The sequence below is a fragment of the Bombina bombina genome, chromosome 2 (genome assembly GCF_027579735.1).
Source record: "Bombina bombina isolate aBomBom1 chromosome 2, aBomBom1.pri, whole genome shotgun sequence".
NCBI lineage: Eukaryota > Metazoa > Chordata > Amphibia > Anura > Bombinatoridae > Bombina > Bombina bombina.
The window spans coordinates 1,015,356,106-1,015,375,110 of record NC_069500.1 but is presented as its reverse complement, the minus strand read 5'-3'; the positions used below and the strand labels follow the sequence as shown (position 1 = coordinate 1,015,375,110).

Below are 19,005 nucleotides of genomic sequence, written 5' to 3'. Positions count from 1 at the left end.
TGTAGCATAAAGAAACAATTGGGTAAATTACGAGTCTTGCGTTATGAGGGATGCGGTGCTAACATGCAGTTTTTTCTCACCACTCACTTACCTGCAGCGCTGGTATTACAGGTTTTTGTAAAACCAGCGTTAAAAGGCAAGAAGTGAGCGTAGAGCAAAATTGTGCTCCATAACGCACTCCAATACCAATGCTGCTTAAGTCAGCGGTGAGCTGGTCATACCTGCTCGTGCACGATTTCCCCATAGACATCAATGGGGAGAGCCGGCTGAGAAAAAATCTAACACCTGCAAAAAAGCAGCGTAAACCTCAGTAACGCAGCCCCATTGATTCCTATGAGGAAACACATTTTATGTTTACACCTAACACCCTAACATGAACCCCCGAGTCTAAACACCCCTAATCTTACACCACTTCTGCCGGCTTCATTGAGGACATCTTGCCGCTTGGATGAAGACTTCTCCCGGTAAGTCGATCTTCGGGGGTTAGTGTTAGGATTTTTTAAGGGTGTATTGGGTGGGTTTTATTTTTAGGTTAAGGCTTTGGGCAGCAATAGAGCTAAATGCCCGTTAAAGGGCAATGCCCATCCAAATGCCCTTTTCAGGGCAATGGGGAGCTTAGGTTTTTTAGTTAGGGTTTTATTTGGGGGGTTGGTTGTGTGGGTGGTGCGTTTTACTGTTGGGGGACTGTTTGTATTTTCTTTTACAGGTAAAAGAGCTGATTTCTTTGGGGCAATGCCCAGCAAAAGGCCCTTTTAAGTGCTGTTGGTAGTTTAGTTTAGGCTAGGGTTTTTTATTTTGGGGGGCTTTTTTTATTTTAATAGGGCTATTAAATTAAGTGTAATTAGTTTAAGAGCTTGTAATTTGTTTTTTATTTTCTGTAATTTAGTGTTTTTTTGTGATTTAGCTAATTTAATTTATTTAATTGTATTTAATGTAGGAAATTTATTTAATTGTAGTGTAGTGTTAGGTGTTAATGTAACTTAGGTTAGGTTTTATTTTACAGGTAAATTTGTATTTATTTTAGCTAGGTAGTTATTAAATAGTTAATAACTATTTAGTAACTATTCTACCTAGTTAAAATAAATACAAACTTGCCTGTAAAATAAAAATAAACCCTAAGCTAGATACAATGTAACTATTTGTTATATTGTAGCTAGCTTAGGGTTTATTTTATAGGTAAGTATTTAGTTTTAAATAGGAATAATTTAGGTAATGATAGTAATTTGTATTTAGATTTATTTAAATTATATTTAAGTTAGGGGGTGTTAGGGATAGGGTTAGACTTAGGTTTAGGGGGTTAATATATTTAGAATAGTGGCAACGACGTTGGGGGCGGCAGATTAGGGGTTAATAATTGTAGGTAGGTTGCGGCGACATTGGGGGAGGGAGATTAGGGGTTAATAAATATAATGTAGGTTTCAGCAATGTTGGGGGCATCACATTAGGGGTTAATAAGAATAATGTAGGTGGCGGCGATGTTAGGGGCAGCAGATTAGGGGTTAATAATATTTAACTAGTGTTTGCGAGGTGGGAGTGCAGCGGTTTAGGGGTTAATATGTTTATTATAGTGGCGGCGATGTCTGGAGCGGCAGATTAGGGAAAAATTTTATTATAGTGTTTGTGATGCGGGAGGGCCTCGGTTTAGGGGTTACTAGGTAGTTTATGGGTGTTAGTGTACTTTTTAGCCCTTTAGTTATGAGTTTTATGCTACAGCTTTGTAGTGTAAAACTCATAACTACTGACTTTAAAATGCGTTAGGAATCTTGTCGGTAGCTGCTTTTTATCCTTAGCGCAAAACTCGTAATCTAGGCGATTGTTAGGATGAGCTGATCAAGTTACTATGTTTATTTTATTAGATCATACATTGTTTTCCCTTCTTGGCCTTAGATGGTGTAAAGATGTGTAATAACACAATGGGTTAATTGTATGATATTTAAAGGCAGGGTATGATGTCCTTTATGCATGATTATGTGGTTTTCCCTGAAACATTGTTATGAATTTCTGTACTGTAGCTGCTTTGGATATTCTACAATAAATTAATTTATATGTTGTTCAACAAGTGCTGCTGACGTTGTGTGTTTTATGGTTAGGAGTTAGACTTTGATCATCATCTCTAAATAACTTTTTATGGGACCTCGGACAGGCCAGACACAAAGAACCCCAGGACTGTAGAACATTTTTATCTCTGCTCTAGCACAGTCAACCACAAAATATTGCCCATTAGTAGTCTATGAATATTAGAATAAACATCTCCTGTCTTTGAGGGACACAGGCAGGGCTGCCATCAGGGGGTGACAGGGGTACTCCTGTCAGGGGCCCAATGGGCCTGGGGGGCCCCATGAGGCAAGAAATAAAAAAATATTTTTTTTTTTTTTTTTTTTTAATTTTGGCAGCCACCAGTGGGTACTACAACAGAGTGCTAATTGAGCATGGCAAATGTTATTACAAGGAGTAAAGCATTAGCATTTGAGAGGATTTCTGAGTGTGCACTAAACCACTATGCACAGTGTGAGACAGACTTGGCACTTTGTTTGTACAGTCAGATGGCAGATCACTTTCATTTGCAGAGGAGGTAGGACTTACTTAGCAAATGTTTTTTATTTCTTTGTGCAATTTCGGATTGTAACTTCAGTGTGGTAGTAGTTGTATGTATTTATATTTATATATATATCTATATCTATATATATATATATATATATATATATTACATTCCAATTTACTGCCCCTTTATGCAAAGACTTTCCAGATGCAAGGATGCATTTTATCTAAGATTTTTACATCTGAATAACATGTTATACTCTAAGACTAAGATTGCTCAGTGTTTGAAATGAGACAGGTTAACTTAAAACTGTGGTATGAGTACCATAGCTTTTAGTTCCACCAAGACCATATAGAGTACAGCATTTTCAAAATCCATAAGTACAGCTGACAAATGGGAACATATGTACACTATATTTGAAGTGGTGCTCTTGGTTGGGGAAAATGGGGAAAAATCAAACAAACAATTTTGAATTCACAGAATTATTTTTGTTTGCACATTTACTGCACATTTACAAATATGATTATTTAAAAAGTGATCTCTTAATTTCTGCAATTTGTTTTATCATGCATGTCACACAATGTTGATTTAGGGGATGCAAGGTGCATAAATGTTTCCTCCTGTGAGTGTTTCTGTGGGTGTCTGTGTTTATGTCTTTGTGCTTTGGTTTGTGTCTCTATGAGTGTGTATGTATTTTTTTTCTGTGGTCTCTCTGTGAGGGTGGGTCTGTATGTCTTTGTGCATTTTCTGTGGATGTCTGTGAGAGTGTGTGCATATGTCTTTGAGCTTTTTCTATGGGTGTTTCTGTGAGGGTGTGTGTATGTTTGTCTTTGTGTATTTTCTCTGGATGCCTCTGTGAGGGTGGGTGTGTATATCTGTGTTTTCTGTGGATGTCTCTGTGAGGGTGTGTGTGTGTGTATGTATGTATTTATGTCTGTGTTTTCTGTGGATGTCTCTGTGAGGGTGTGTGTATGTATTTGTGTGTTTTCTGTGGATGTCTAAGTGAGGGTGTGTGTATGTATGTCTTTCAGTGTTTTATGTGGTTGTCTTTCTGTGTGTGTATGTCTTTGTGTGTTTTCTGTGGGTATCTTTGCGGGTGTGTGTGTGTGTGTGTGTATGTCTTTGTGTGTTTTCTTAGGCTGTCTCTGTCGGTGTTTCCTTAGGTGTATGTGCAAGTTTGAGTTTGGGTGTGTGTGTCCATTGTCTGTTCCTTTTTAGGACATTTTGACCTTACTACTGATTATTCACATCTTTCTACAGACTTTGAGACTAATGAGACCTTTCCGGAAGTCACCAATCTACCATTTAAACTTTAAATTATTGTTTAAGCAGTTCAGGGCCCTTCCTTTCAGCCACTGCATGCTGTTGTCATTATTCAGTTGGCATCTTCCTTTACAAAAAGATTATCAGAACTCCATATTTTGTTTTCATAATCTCCTTTTTCTACAAAACTGTAGTTTACCTCATTACTTGTCAGGTCAATGTAAACAAGTGCTAAGTGTCTGTTTGGGTGTCTATGTCTGAGTGTTTTTCTTTGCGTGTCTGGTAGAGTTTCTATATGTGAATCCTTATGTGTGATTGTGTTTCAGTGTATGAGTGTGTCTGTGTGTGTGTGTATGTTACTACCTTTACAACATTTCCAAGTTTAAATAGACACCTAAGAATAAAGTGCATATACGTTTTAGTCACTTGGACAAAAATTGCACATGTCAAAAGGAGGGGGGGGGGCTGATCAATGGTTAAGTCAGGGGCCCCACAATTTCTAGTGGCGGCCCTGGACACAGGAGTTGCATAAATCCTCATCTTTATTGTATTTTCTGCTCATATCACCACTGCTTGTGCTGCAGAATATGTTCATGCATTTGTATAAAGTATTTAAACCTGTGACGTTCCGGTGTTTTGTTAAATTTTTAAAAGTTTAGATATATTTGCTTTGCAATATTATAATAACAAATCATTAAGAGCTTTCCAAAAATTCCCATCAATTTCAGAATTCATACCTTTGCTTTTCATTTCTGATGGTTTAATTATTAGTTTGATTTATTACAAGGCTTACAGAAATTAGTCTCATCTTCGAATTCTTGTTCATTTCTCCTTCTCAGACTTGTAAATGAAAACAAGCTACCCTACCAAAAAGTCTTAATTGTTTTCAACTATGATGATGCTTATGTCCTTTTATTTGTGTTTATGATACATGTAACAGGCTATAAAAAGTAAGAATTGTCCAGTTAGTAAATAGTTACAATTAAAATGGTCAAAATAACAATAAGAATTCAGTATATCTGGGCACCCACTCAGTATGGAATAATGTGTCATATACATAGACTAGTATAGCAATTATGGTGCTTATTGGCTTGATGTCATTGGTTATATGACCTGTCTCACTTAGTAATGTTTGTAGGCAGCATAACAAGTTCTTGCAGTAATTGTATTGATATTTAATAATGAATAGTTACCATCTGTGAGTTCATTTCAGGTTAAAAACCCATTAGCAAAGAAATATCCCCTACACAAACACATTTATTATATAGCTGTGTTTTGTCTGATTATGGCCAGTCAGGCTATTTTAAAGGATAATAATGTCATTTGTTATACACACTGTACATAGCACATGTCAGCAATTAAGCTCTGTATTGCAAAATATACTTAAAATAAATGTTTTAATACTTTTTAAAAATGTATTTTTTTTACATATTTGCATTGTTTTGCACTACACAGACAATCCCATTGTACAGCCACTTGAGTAATTATCTTATATTGTTTATTATGATCAGTAAGGACAGATATAAGTGATTTAAAGTACTTATCAAGCAATCACTGTGTAGAATGTTGCATTGTCTGACTTCTTGAAAAGTGTGGCACAAGCTGCATTTTCAAAAGTACCAAAATAAATAATTGTTATTGTTTAAAACGATAGACAATCCCTTTATAACCCATATACTTTTTACCTCTGTGATTATCTTGTATCTAAGCCTTGGCAGACTCCCCCCCCCCCCCCCATTTAAGTTCTTTTGACAGACTTGGATTTTAGCTAATCAGTGCTGACTCATAAATAACTCCATGGGCGTGAGCACAATATTATCTATATTGCATACACAAATTAGTGTTGTCTAGCTGTTAAATACTGTCAAAATGCACTGAGATAAAAGCAGCCTTCAAGTGCTTAGAAATGATCATATGAGCCTTCCTGGGTTTAGCTTTCAACAAAGAATACAGAGAGATCAAGCAAATTTGATGTTAAAAGTAATTTGGAAAGTTGTTTAAAATTGCATGCCCTATTTGAATCATGAACGTTTAATTTTGACTAGACTGTCCCTTCAAGTGCATTGTATTTTTTACTATGAATAACTGAATGTTTTTGTGGTGAATTAAATTATTGTGCATTTAATAATATTGCTACATACCGATAGACAGAGATCAGTGATTGTTTTGTTATCTTTTTACAATTTACTGGTATTGCAGTTCGCTAACAAATAATCTCCTAGATTACAAGTTGTGCGTTCGTGTTTTAACGCTGAAAAAAATGTAATTTCAGCGTTAAAACAGCAACGCAGCCATTACGAGTCTTGTCAGTATAGCTGTACCGCAAGCCTTTTATCCTGTAACGCAACGTTAGTCCCGCACTCGAAAAAATTACGTTTTTTTCATGGGATTCCCATAACGCTACCATTAGGAGTTTTGCATTGAGGCTAAAAAACTTGTGCTCCAGCCTATACCGACAAGATCCGTACCGCCATCTGAGAGCAGTAGTTAATGAGTTTTACGCAACAAAACTGTTACACAAAACTCAAAACTAAACTGTTACAAAGTACACTAACACCCATAAACTACCTATTAACCCCTAAACCTAGGCCCTCTCGCATCGTAAATACTATATTAAAGTTATTAACCCCTAATATGCCGCTCCCGACATCGCCACCACTAGTAAAATTTATTAACCCCTATTCTCCCTGAAATCGTTGCCACTATACTAAAGTTATTAACCCCTATTCCCCCACACACCAACATTGCCCACACTATTATAAATATATTAACCCCTATCCTGCCACTCCCCGATATTGTCACCACTAAATAAAGTTATTTACCGCTAAACCTCTGGCCCCCCCACATCACTACCACTAAATAAACCTATTAACCCCTAAACCACCAGCCCCCCACATCGCCAAAAACTAAATTAAACTATTAACCCCTAAACCTAACAACCCCCTAACTTTAAATTAAAATTACAAGATCCCTATCTTAAAATAAATAAAAACTTACCTGTGAAATTTAAAAAAACTAAGTTTAAACTAGAAATTAAACTAACATTACTAAAACTAAAATTAAAACAACTAAAATTAAATTAATTAAATTACACATTGAAAAACCTAACCCTACTAAAAAAAAAAATCTACAGTTAAAAAAATAAAAATACTAAATTACAAAAAATAAAAAAATACTAAATTACAAAAAATCACAAACAAAATGATCAAAAATAAAAAACAATTACACCGGATCTAATAGCTCTATCAAAATAAAAAAGCCCCCCAAAATAAAAGAAAACCCTAGCCTACAATAAACTACCAATAGCCCTTAAAAGGGCCTTTTGTAGGGCATTGCCCTAAAGAAATCAGCTCTTTTCCCTGTAAAAAAATAAACACCTAACCAACCCCCCAAAATAAAAAAACCTAACTCTAAAAAAAAACCTAAGCTACCCTTTGCCCTGAAAAGGGCATTTATATGGTCATTGCCCTTAAAAGGGCATTCAGCTATTTTTATTGCCGTCAAAAGAGCATTCAGCTCTTTTAAGATATCCCAAACCCTAATCTAAAAAAAAAAACACACAAAAAAACGTAAAAAACCTAACACTAACCCATCTTTAGGTACTCACATTTGCTGAAGTCCGGCTTGAATGATCTTTATCCCAGCGGCTCCATCTTCATCCAGGCGGATCCATCTTTATCCATTGTGGGACCAGGATCATTCCTGCGGAGGCGGAGTGGTCGATGCGCAGAGGCGGAGGTCCAGGCGAAGGTCCAAGGTGGAAGGTCCAGACGGAGGTCCATTGATCCGACATAGAGGTCCTCTTCATGTGATCGTCTGCCCCACCCTGAGGATTCAAATGCAAGGTACCCCTTTTATACTGGGGGTACCACTGCATTCCTATTGGCTGAAAAATGTAAATCAGCCAATAGGAATTAGGGCTGTTAAATGTTCAAATCAGCCAATAGGATTTAAGCGGCTCTCATTCCTATTGGCTGATTCAAATCAATTGGCTGATACAAGCCGGACTTCAGCAACTGTGAGTATCTAAAGAGGGGTTAGTGTTAGGTTTTTTTAAGGTTTTTTTTGGGGTGGGTTTTTTTAGAATAGGGTTTGGGTTATTTGAAAAAGAGCTGAATGCCCATACAAATGGGTACCACTTAGGGGTTTTTTTAGTTAGCGTTTTTATTTTGTGGGTTTGGGGGATTCTAATGTTAGGGGGTGTTTGTTTTTATTTTTAGAAAAAGGCCATTTTAAGGGCTATTGGTAGTTTATTATAGATTAGAGTTCTTTTATTTTGGGGTGGGTTCTTTTAAAACGGGGTATTAGAATAGGAAAAATTTGTATTATTTTGGATAATTTGTTTGTTATTTTGTGTAATGTTTTTTTTTTTCATTTTGGGGTGTTTTTTTTTTTTAATGGGCAGCAAAAGAGCTGAATGCCCTTTTAAAGGCAATGCGCATACAAATGCCCTTTTCAGGACAATAGGTAGATTAGGTTTTACTTTATTTTTATTTTGTGGGTTTAGGGGTGGGAGTTTGTATACTGTTAGGGGGTGTTTGTTTTTCCTTTGTAGAAAAAGAGCTGATTTCTTTAGGGCAATGCCCTACAAACGGCCCTTTTAAGTTTTTTTTATTTTGGGGTGTTTTTTTTTTTTAAACAGGGTATTAGAATAGGAATACTTTTTATTGTTTTGGATAAATTCATTTGTTATTTTTTGTAATGGTAAGTTTTATTATTTTTGTAATGTTAGGTTTTAGTGTAGCTTAGACTTTATTTCCCAGGTAAGTTTGAATTTATTTTAACTAGGTAGTTAGTAAATAGTTAATAACTATTTACTAACTAGTCTACCTAGTTAAAATAAATACAAACTTACCTGGGAAATAAAAATAAAACATAAGCTAGCTAGGGTTTTATTTTTATTTCACAGATAAGTTTGTTTTTAGTTTTAAATATATATTATTTAGTTAATAATTGTAACATTAATTTAGCTCTATTTTAATTATGTTAAAGTAAGGGGGTGTTAGGTTTAGGGTTAGGTTTAGGATTATGGTTAGGGTTAGGTTTAGGGGTTAATATAACTTAATTTAGGTTGTTGCGATGTGGGGGTTAGGGTTAATAGGTTTATTTAGTGGTAGTGATGTGGGAGGCCAGAGGTTTAGGGGTTAATAACTTTATTTAGTGGCGGAATAGGGGTAATTAGATTTATTATAGTGTGGGCGATGTCGGGGTGCGGGGGAATAGGGGTTAATAATTTTAGTATAGTTAGGGGTTAATAGATTTATTTTGATGGCGGCGATATCTGGAGCAGCAGATTAGGGGTTAATAACTTTATTTAGGTGGCGGCGATGTTGAGGGCAGCAGATTAGGGGTGTTTAGACTTGGGGTTTATGTTAGGGTTTAAACGTAACTTTTTTTCCCCCATAGATATCAATAGGGCTGCGTTACAGAGCTTTTCATTCCGCGCTTCAGGTGTTAGTTTTTTCAAACACTCTCTTCCCATTGATGTCTATGGGGAAAGCATGCACAAGCACATCAAAGCAGCACTTGTATTTTGCTCAACACAACCATAACGCACGCACAAGGCGGCTTTTTCAAAACTCGTAATGGCAGCGCTATGTAGGGTGAAATAACGCAACTTTTGTTGCGTTCCTTTCACACTCTCTATAGCGCAAAACTTGTAATCTAGGTAAATGTTTATTATTATTTATTAAATGATCTGATAGTACTTAAAGGGAAGTTCAATGAACCTTGCTGGAATGTTTTATTAAGTTTGGTTATCTGATACAAGGAAAAAGCACTTCACTTGCCATGGTTGGCATTTAGCCTGTTTTAGGGTATGCCTATTTAGTTGCAAGGAAGAATACTGCTCATTATGATAATGTTTTTTTGTCTAATTTAAAAAAAAAAAATCATGTAAATGTAATCATATAATTTAACAGTGTATGTGTGTGCATATGTATGAGTGTGTGTGTGCATATGTGTGTGTGCATGTGTGTGTGTGCGTGTACATGTGTGTGCATGTGTGTGAGTGTATATGTTTGTACATGTGTGTGTTGTCTGTGCGCATATGTGTGTGTGCATGTGTGTGTATGTATGTCCGTGTATGTGCATGTGTGTGTGTGCGTTTGTGTGTGCATGTGTGTGTATGTGGGTGCATGTGTGTGTGCGTGTATGTGCATGTGTGTGTGTATGTGTATGTGCATATGTGTGAGCATGCGTGTGTGTATGTGCATGTGTGTGTGTGTGTGTATGTGCATGTGTGTGTACATGTGTGTAATGTGCGTATGTGTGTGCATATGTTTATGTGCATGTGTGTGTGTATGCGTGTGTATGCATATGTGTGTGTATGTGCATGTGTGTGTTTGCATGTGTGTGTATGTGTGTTTGTGCCTGCATGTGTGTGTGTGTGTTTGGTCTAAGTCAGACAGGCAGACATAGAAACACAGATGTTAAGTTTCTGGGCTTTGGTACAATGCAGGATTGCTTTTTTTCAGTACTTGTTTTATTATAGCTACTTCTGTTTCAAACTAATGGCTAGATTACGAGTCTTGCATTAGCCTTAAAAAGCAGCGTTAAGGGGTCCCAATGCTGCTTTTTAATGCCCGCTGGTATTACGAGTCAGACAGGAAAGGGTCTACTGCTCACTTTTTTTCCACGATTTTAGCATACCACAAATCCCCTTACATCAATTGCGTATCCTATCTTTTTAATGGGATTTGCTTAACGCCGGTATTACGATCGCCTTAAAAAGTGAGCGGTAGACCCTCTCCTGTCCAGACTCCTACCGCTTATAAAAGTCAGTAGTTAAGAGTTTTATGGGCTAACGCCGTAACATAAAGCTCTTAACTAAAGGACTACAGTACACTAACACCCATAAACTACCTATTAACCCCTAAACTGAGGCCCCTCCCACATCGCAAACACTAAAATAAAATTATTTAACCCCTAATCTGCCGACCGGACATCGCTGCCACTTTAATAAATTTATTATCCCCTAAACCGCCGCACTCCTGCCTCGCAAACACTAGTTAAATTTTATTAACCCCTAATCTGCCATCCCTAACATCGCCGACACCTACCTACATTTATTAACCCCTAATCTGCCAACCCCAACGTCGCTGCTACTATATTAAATTTATTAACCCCTAAACCTAAGTCTAACCCTAACCCTAACACCCCCTAACTTAAATATAATTTAAATAAACGAAATAAATTTACTACTATTAAATAAATTAATCCTATATAAAACTAAATACTTACCTATAAAATAAACCCTAAGCTAGCTACAAAATAACTAATAGTTACATTGTAGCTATCTTAGGATTTATATTTATTTTACAGGCAACTTTGTATTTATTTTAACTAGGTACAATAGTTATTAAATGGTTATTAACTATTTAATAACTTCCTAGTTAAAATAAGTACAAATTTACTTGTAAAATAAATCCTAGCCTAAATTACAATTACACCTAACACTACACTAAAATTAAACTAATTACCTAAACTACCTACAATTAATTACAATTACTTTAAATAAACTAAATTAAGAGAAAAAAAACACTAAATTACAGAAAATAAAAAAAGAATTACAAGAATTTTAAACTAATTAACCTAATCTAATCTCCCTAATAAAATAAAAAAGCCCCCCAAAATAATAAAATTCCCTACCCTATACAAAAGGCCCCACAAAAGGGCCTTTTGCGGGGCATTGCCCCAAAGTAATCAGCTCTTTCACCTGTAAAAAAAAATACAATACCCCCCCAACATTAAAACCCACCACCCACATACCTAACCCTACTCTAAAACCCACCTAATCCCCTCTTAAAAAAACCTAACACTAACCCCCTGAAGATCACCCTACCTTGAGATGTCTTCACCCAGCCGGGCACAAGTGGACCTCCAGAGGGGCAGAAGTCTTCATCTGATCCGGGCAGAAGAGGTCCTCCAAGCGGCAGAAGTCTTCATCCAGGCGGCATCTTCTATCTTCATCCTTCCGGAGCGGAGCGGGTCCATCTTCAAGACATCCGACGCAGAGCATCCTCTTCATCCGACGGACGACGACTGAATGACTGGTCCTTTAAGTGACGTCATCCAAGATGGCGTCCCTTGAATTCCGATTGGCTGATAGAATCCTATCAGCCAATCGGAATTAAGGTAGGAAAAATCCTATTGGCTGATGCAATCAACCTGTAGGATTGACCTCGCTCAATGCGAGCTCAATCCTATTGGCTGATTGGATCAGCCAATTGGATTGAACTTCAATCCAATTGGCTGGAGGACCACTTGTGCGGCTCAAGGTAGGGTGATCTTCAAGGGGGTAGTGTTAGGTTTTTTTAAGGGGGGATTGGGTGGGTTTTAGAGTAGGGATGGGTGTGTGGGTGGTGGGTTTTAATGTTGGGGGAGTATTGTATTTTTTTTTTACAGGTGAAAGAGCTGATTACTTTGAGGCAATGCCCCGCAAAAGGCCCTTTTAAGGGCTATTTGTAATTTAGTATAGGGTAGGGAATTTTATTATTTTTGGGGGCTTTTTATTTTATTAGGGGGATTAGATTAGGTGTAATTAGCTTAAAATTCTTGTAAAAAAATTTTTTTTTTCCATAATTTTGTTTATTTAATTTAATTGTAATTAATTGTAGGTATTTTAGGTAACTAGTTTAATGATAGTGTAGTGTTAGGTGTAAATGCAACTTAGGTTAGGATTTATTTTACAGGTAATTTTGTACTTATTTTAGCTAGCTAGTTATTAAATAGTTAATAACTATTTAATAACTATTGTACCTAGTTAAAATAAATACAAAGTTGCCTGTAAAATAAATATAAATCCTAAAATAGCTACAATGTAACTATTAGTTATATTGTAGCTAGCTTAGGGTTTATTTTATCAGTAAGTATTTAGTTTTAAATAGGATTAATTTATTTTATTATGTTAAATTTATTTCATTTAATTTAAATTATATTTAGGTTAGGGGGTGTTAGGGTTAGGGTTAGATTTAGGTTTAGGGGTTAATAACTTTATTACAGGTAGTGCAGAATTATTAGGCAAATGAGTATTTTGACCACATCATCCTCTTTATGCATGTTGTCTTACTCCAAGCTGTATAGGCTCGAAAGCCTACTACCAATTAAGCATATTAGGTGATGTGCATCTCTGTAATGAGAAGGGGTGTGGTCTAATGACATCAACACCCTATATGAGGTGTGCATAATTATTAGGCAACTTCCTTTCCTTTGGCAAAATGGGTCAAAAGAAGGACTTGACAGGCTCAGAAAAGTCAAAAATAGTGAGATATCTTGCAGAGGGATGCAGCACTCTTAAAATTGCAAAGCTTCTGAAGCGTGATCATCGAACAATCAAGCGTTTCATTCAAAATAGTCAACAGGGTCGCAAGAAGCGTGTGGAAAAACCAAGGCGCAAAATAACTGCCCATGAACTGAGAAAAGTCAAGCGTGCAGCTGCCAAGATGCCACTTGCCACCAGTTTGGCCATATTTCAGAGCTGCAACATCACTGGAGTGCCTAAAAGCACAAGGTGTGCAATACTCAGAGACATGGCCAAGGTAAGAAAGGCTGTAAGACGACCACCACTGAACAAGACACACAAGCTGAAACGTCAAGACTGGGCCAAGAAATATCTCAAGACTGATTTTTCTAAGGTTTTATGGACTGATGAAATGAGAGTGAGTCTTGATGGGCCAGATGGATGGGCCCGTGGCTGGATTGGTAAAGGGCAGAGAGCTCCAGTCTGACTCAGACGCCAGCAAGGTGGAGGTGGAGTACTGGTTTGGGCTGGTATCATCAAAGATGAGCTTGTGGGGCCATTTCGGGTTGAGGATGGAGTCAAGCTCAACTCCCAGTCCTACTGCCAGTTTCTGGAAGACACCTTCTTCAAGCAGTGGTACAGGAAGAAGTCTGCATCCTTCAAGAAAAACATGATTTTCATGCAGGACAATGCTCCATCACACGCGTCCAAGTACTCCACAGCGTGGCTGGCAAGAAAGGGTATAAAAGAAGAAAATCTAATGACATGGCCTCCTTGTTCACCTGATCTGAACCCCATTGAGAACCTGTGGTCCATCATCAAATGTGAGATTTACAAGGAGGGAAAACAGTACACCTCTCTGAACAGTGTCTGGGAGGCTGTGGTTGCTGCTGCACGCAATGTTGATGGTGAACAGATCAAAACACTGACAGAATCCATGGATGACAGGCTTTTGAGTGTCCTTGCAAAGAAAGGTGGCTATATTGGTCACTGATTTGTTTTTGTTTTGTTTTTGAATGTCAGAAATGTATATTTGTGAATGTTGAGATGTTATATTGGTTTCACTGGTAAAAATAAATAATTGAAATGGGTATATATTTGTTTTTTGTTAAGTTGCCTAATAATTATGCACAGTAATAGTCACCTGCACACACAGATATCCCCCTATAATAGCTATAACTAAAAACAAACTAAAAACTACTTCCAAAACTATTCAGCTTTGATATTAATGAGTTTTTTGGGTTCATTGAGAACATGGTTGTTGTTCAATAATAAAATTAATCCTCAAAAATACAACTTGCCTAATAATTCTGCACTCCCTGTATAGTGTCGGCGACGTTCGGGGCGGTAGATTAGGGGTTAATAAATTTAATATAGTTGCGGCGACGTTGGGGGGGCAGATTAGGGGTTAATAAATATAATGTAGGTGTTGGCGATGTTGGGGGCAGTAGATTAGGGGTTCATAAGTATAATACAGGTGGCGGCAGTGTCCGGAGCGGCAGATTAGGGGTTAATCATATAATGTAGGTGTCAGCGATAGCAGGGGCGGCAGATTAGGGGTTAATAAGTGTAAGATTAGGGGTGTTTAGACTCGGGGTTCATGTTAGGGTGTTAGTTGCAGACATAAATTTCATTTTCTCATAGGAAACAATGGGGCTGCGTTAGGAGCTGAACCCTGCTTTTTTGCAGGTGTTAGGTTTTTTTTCAGCCAGCTCAGCCCCATTGTTTCCTATGGGGAAATCGTGCACATGCACGTTTTGGCAGCTTACCGCTACTGTAAGCAACACTGGTATTGAAGTGAGATGTGGAGCTAAATTTTGCTCAACGCTCACTTTTCTGAGGCTAACGCCGGCTTGCAGAAAACTCGTAATACCAGCATTGTCTTAAGTGAGCGGTGAGAAAAAAAAGGAGCATTAGCACCACACAGCTTTACTGACAAAAACTCTGGCCGTAAGTATGTGATGGAGATAGGACAATAATGTTGGTGGAGCTGCTGTTTGTTTTCTGTCACTATTTGTTTGATAGTACAGATCTTGATAGACATAAAATTACTAGATAGATATTTGCAATTGTGGAAACTAATCTAATGACATAGGTCACTAACACATTGTTCATTTTAATATTGTCTATGTATAAGTATTTAGTCTTTGTTTTGATCAGTATTATTTCTAAAATGTGGTCACAGGCTCCTCATGTGGAAGGGCTTGACACATCTAGTTTAAAGGGATAGCAAGGTCAAAATTGAAATGTGCATAAATGCATATCAATTTAAAATAGAAACATTTTGCAATATACTTACATTAGAAAAAATGATTGTATTAAATGCTATTACTGTTTTTCTGTGGCATACTCACATATCCTGTGAGGGCCTGTGCACTAGTATTCAAGCTCACAGAGTATTGCTTATTTGAAGACATCATTTGTGCCATAAAAGCCAACTCTGACTCTCTGATGAGGTGTGGTGTTTGAATACTGGCACATAAGCCCTCATAGGATACATTCTCATGATGCAGACAAAAAGTAATACCGTTTACAAGAAGCATTTAAATTTTAACTTTTCTATCCCTTTAAATAGTATTGGCAGTTATCTCCACTACACCAAGGATGCATAGATGGCAACCATAAAGCATATTGGGTAAATAATGAACTTGTTGTGCCACTTAAGAATATTTTCTGGGGAAAAAAATGACACTCACTGGCCGTGTCCTGCTTAGGACCAGTTTGGCAGTTTTACCCCATGGTGAGGAGTTTTACCCCATGGTGAGAGTTAAACACATGGGGTCAAACAACTTTATAGTTTGAGTTAATTTAATTTGTCGATTAATAAAATGTGCTAACGTATCATATTGCTGCACTGTTTAATAGGATGACTTAGAATATAAAATATTTAGTTAAATGTATTTAAATGTTCAAAGAATGCATAGAACTTTTAGCTATCCTGTTTTGTTTTAAAATTATGCATTAAAAATATATTTGCTTTTTTTACAATTAATTTATTTTTTTTCTGTAAGAAATTTCTTTGTAGGTTTAAACAAATATTTTTTTCTTTACTTTATTAAATCAGGTTGTCGGTGTTGCCCAGGCAATCAATAAAAAATCCGGTAACAACGCAACCTTTACGGAGCAAGATGAAAAGGTAAGGTTTGTCAAGCACTTCACTTTATTTCTTTATGTGAACTCACAACATAAATATACATTCATTATTAGAAACTGGTTGTGTTAGTAAATCAGGACTGAATAAGCTTATTTAAAAAAAAAAAAATCAGGTGCAGTTTTTAATCTGTCCTTTGCTGTAGTAATGCAACACATAATTTAAATTGACAAGTGGAGCAAGCCGGGAGATCCTTGGCAAGCATGGTTTCCTGTTTCTTGACATTTATTTACTTTAGTCAAAAGAGCTGCTCTGTGTGTTATTGACTTATTTATTAGCATTTATATAAAAAAACATGTTTTAAAAGAACCATCTTTAGTAAACATATAAATATTGATTTTAAAGAGCTGAAAAGTGAAGAAGGATTTTCAGGATATTCATAATAATAATGACTCAACACAACAGTTCAATCAACATATTTAACAATTGATTAACACAAATGTATTGCAGTCTTTCATAGTTACAAAGTATAATGAACACCTGCACTCATAAATATAATGTGCCTTTCATAGGCAAATCTGCATTTCATGTTTATTTGGAGTAGTTAGAAGCTGTTTGTTGTTAAAGGGAATGAACAATTAAGGGAATAGCCTAGGTAAAAATAAATTTCATGATTCAGATAGAGCAGACAATTTTAAGCAACTTTCTAACTTTCTAATTTTTTTTAGGAGCCGCCCATTGTTTGGTTCATCACCTAGGTAGCACTTTCTGATTGGTGTCTAAATGTAGCCACCAATCAGCAAGTGCTACCCAGGTTCTGAACCAAAAATGGGCCAGCTCCTAAGCTTCAAATAAAGATACCAAGAGAACGAAGAAAAATTGATAATAGGAGTAAATTAGAAAGTTGCTAAAAAGTGCATGCTCTATCTGAATCATGAAAGTTTAATTTTGACTATACTCATTATTTAATAAGACTTGGCATGTTTATGGAGCAAAATGTATTTCTCCCTCTCTCTCTTTGTAAATATGGTTAATTCAGAGTTTAGTAGTAAACTCACTTGATATAATGGATGGATCAGCCTTACATTTAGGAGCACTGTGCTTGTTCCAAACACTAGAGAGTCGATCTATTTGTAAGATCAGCTAACTACTTTCTGCTGGGAGCATTTGCATCTAGTTTCTATGTAAGTCTTGCCCTGCACCCCTCTCTGTCATATACCCACATTGCACCCTAGATCAAGCATCTGGCCAATCAGTCCCTCTCAGGCATATGCTTACATCAGACCTCAGATAAAACATCTGGCACTGCAGTTCATCTTAGTCACATACCCACATTACCCATCTGATCAAAAGTCTGGCCCTGCAGCCTCTCTCAGTCACATATCCACATTAGACCTCAGATCAGAAATCTGGCCCTGCAGCCTCTCTCAGTCATATATCCACATTAGACCTCAGATCAGAAATCTGGCCCTGCAGCTCTTCTCCTTCACATGCTCACTTTAAACCTCAAATTAAAAATCTGACCATGCAGTCCCTCTCAGTCACATGGTCACATAACACCTCAGATAAAAACATCTGGCCCTGTAGTCCCACTAAGTCACATGGTCACATAACACCTCAAATAAAAACATCTGGCCCTGTAGTCCCTCTCAGTCACATGGTCACATAACACCTCAGATAAAAACATCTGGCCCTGTAGTCCCATTAAGTCACATGGTCACATAACACCTCAAATAAAAACATCTGGCCCTGTAGTCCCTCTCAGTCACATGGTCACATAACACCTCTGATCTCTGATGAAGTGCATGTGCCCAATCGCGAAACGCATCAGATAGGAGTCTACCTTGTGTCTCCTGTGGAAGTCTGTGTCTGAATAAACCCTTGTTATTCCCCGTATGACTCAGCGCTTCTTTTGCCTCGTTCTATACACATAACACCTCAGATAAAATTATCTGGCCCTGTAGTCCCTCTCAATTACATGCCAACATCACACCTGAGATCTGACAGAAAACCGTCTGTCAACCACCTGACTATTCACATGAGACCTCGGATAAAACCCCTGATCCTGTAAACATAAAATAAAAATGTTTTATACGTTGACAGATGCCATGTTCAAACCAATATGTCTCTAATTTCGAGAATGATTTCAATTTCTTAAATAAATTGTACTGCTTGATTCCCGTGGAGATAATAAAACAGCAGTGTAGTTGCGCGGATCTGTTTTTCTTACAAGCATGATGTTCCTTGTGGTGGTAAGGTCGGTTAAGCATATTTGGTTCTGTGCTCTGGATATTGACATTTATTTCAGCCCCCTTAAGTTTGGGTAATTAAAGCTTTCAAGTCTAGGAATATAAATTAGCATTCCTTCAAAGGCTGATTGTACAGAGCGCTTTTCTACCTCAAAGGTGTAGTTGGACCTGCAGATTCAGGTGATTGCTCAGCTAGAACACAAGTGCCCCCTCCATTTAAAAGAAGATTCCTAACACTAGTGTTTTTAGATTAGTCATTTTTACCCTCGTATTGTCCATTTTCTAACTGGGGTATTCATATTGAGTTCTGCTGCCCTCTAGTGCTTTTATTTGGCTAACCCATGCAGCTGACAGCCGACTGTAAAACAAATTGCTTCTCCCAACTGCAACTATCTTATTCCAGGCCTCTGTGGGAGGATGCTAAATATATGTTTTGCTAAAGCATTATATAGAATATCTCTTTGTTTTGCTTAAAAGGGATAGTAAACACCTTGTAATTGTATTATTTCTGCTGGCTTGCAATAAATTACCATACTAGGAGAATCACATTCATTTAAACTTTCAAAATATTATAAAGGTAATAATACACATACTAAAACTCGCATATAGACATTCACACACT

General features: G+C 37.0%; 1 protein-coding gene across 1 annotated transcript in view; it reads left to right on the top strand.

Moving 5' to 3' along the window:
- The window catches only part of PDE5A (phosphodiesterase 5A), a 530,049-nt gene that overhangs the window by 223,968 nt on the left and 287,076 nt on the right, over positions 1-19,005 (top strand). Inside the window, exon 4 of the mRNA XM_053703601.1 lies at positions 16,108-16,179. Coding sequence (XP_053559576.1) covers positions 16,108-16,179 — 72 coding nt within the window. The remainder of the gene's footprint in view (positions 1-16,107; positions 16,180-19,005) is intronic.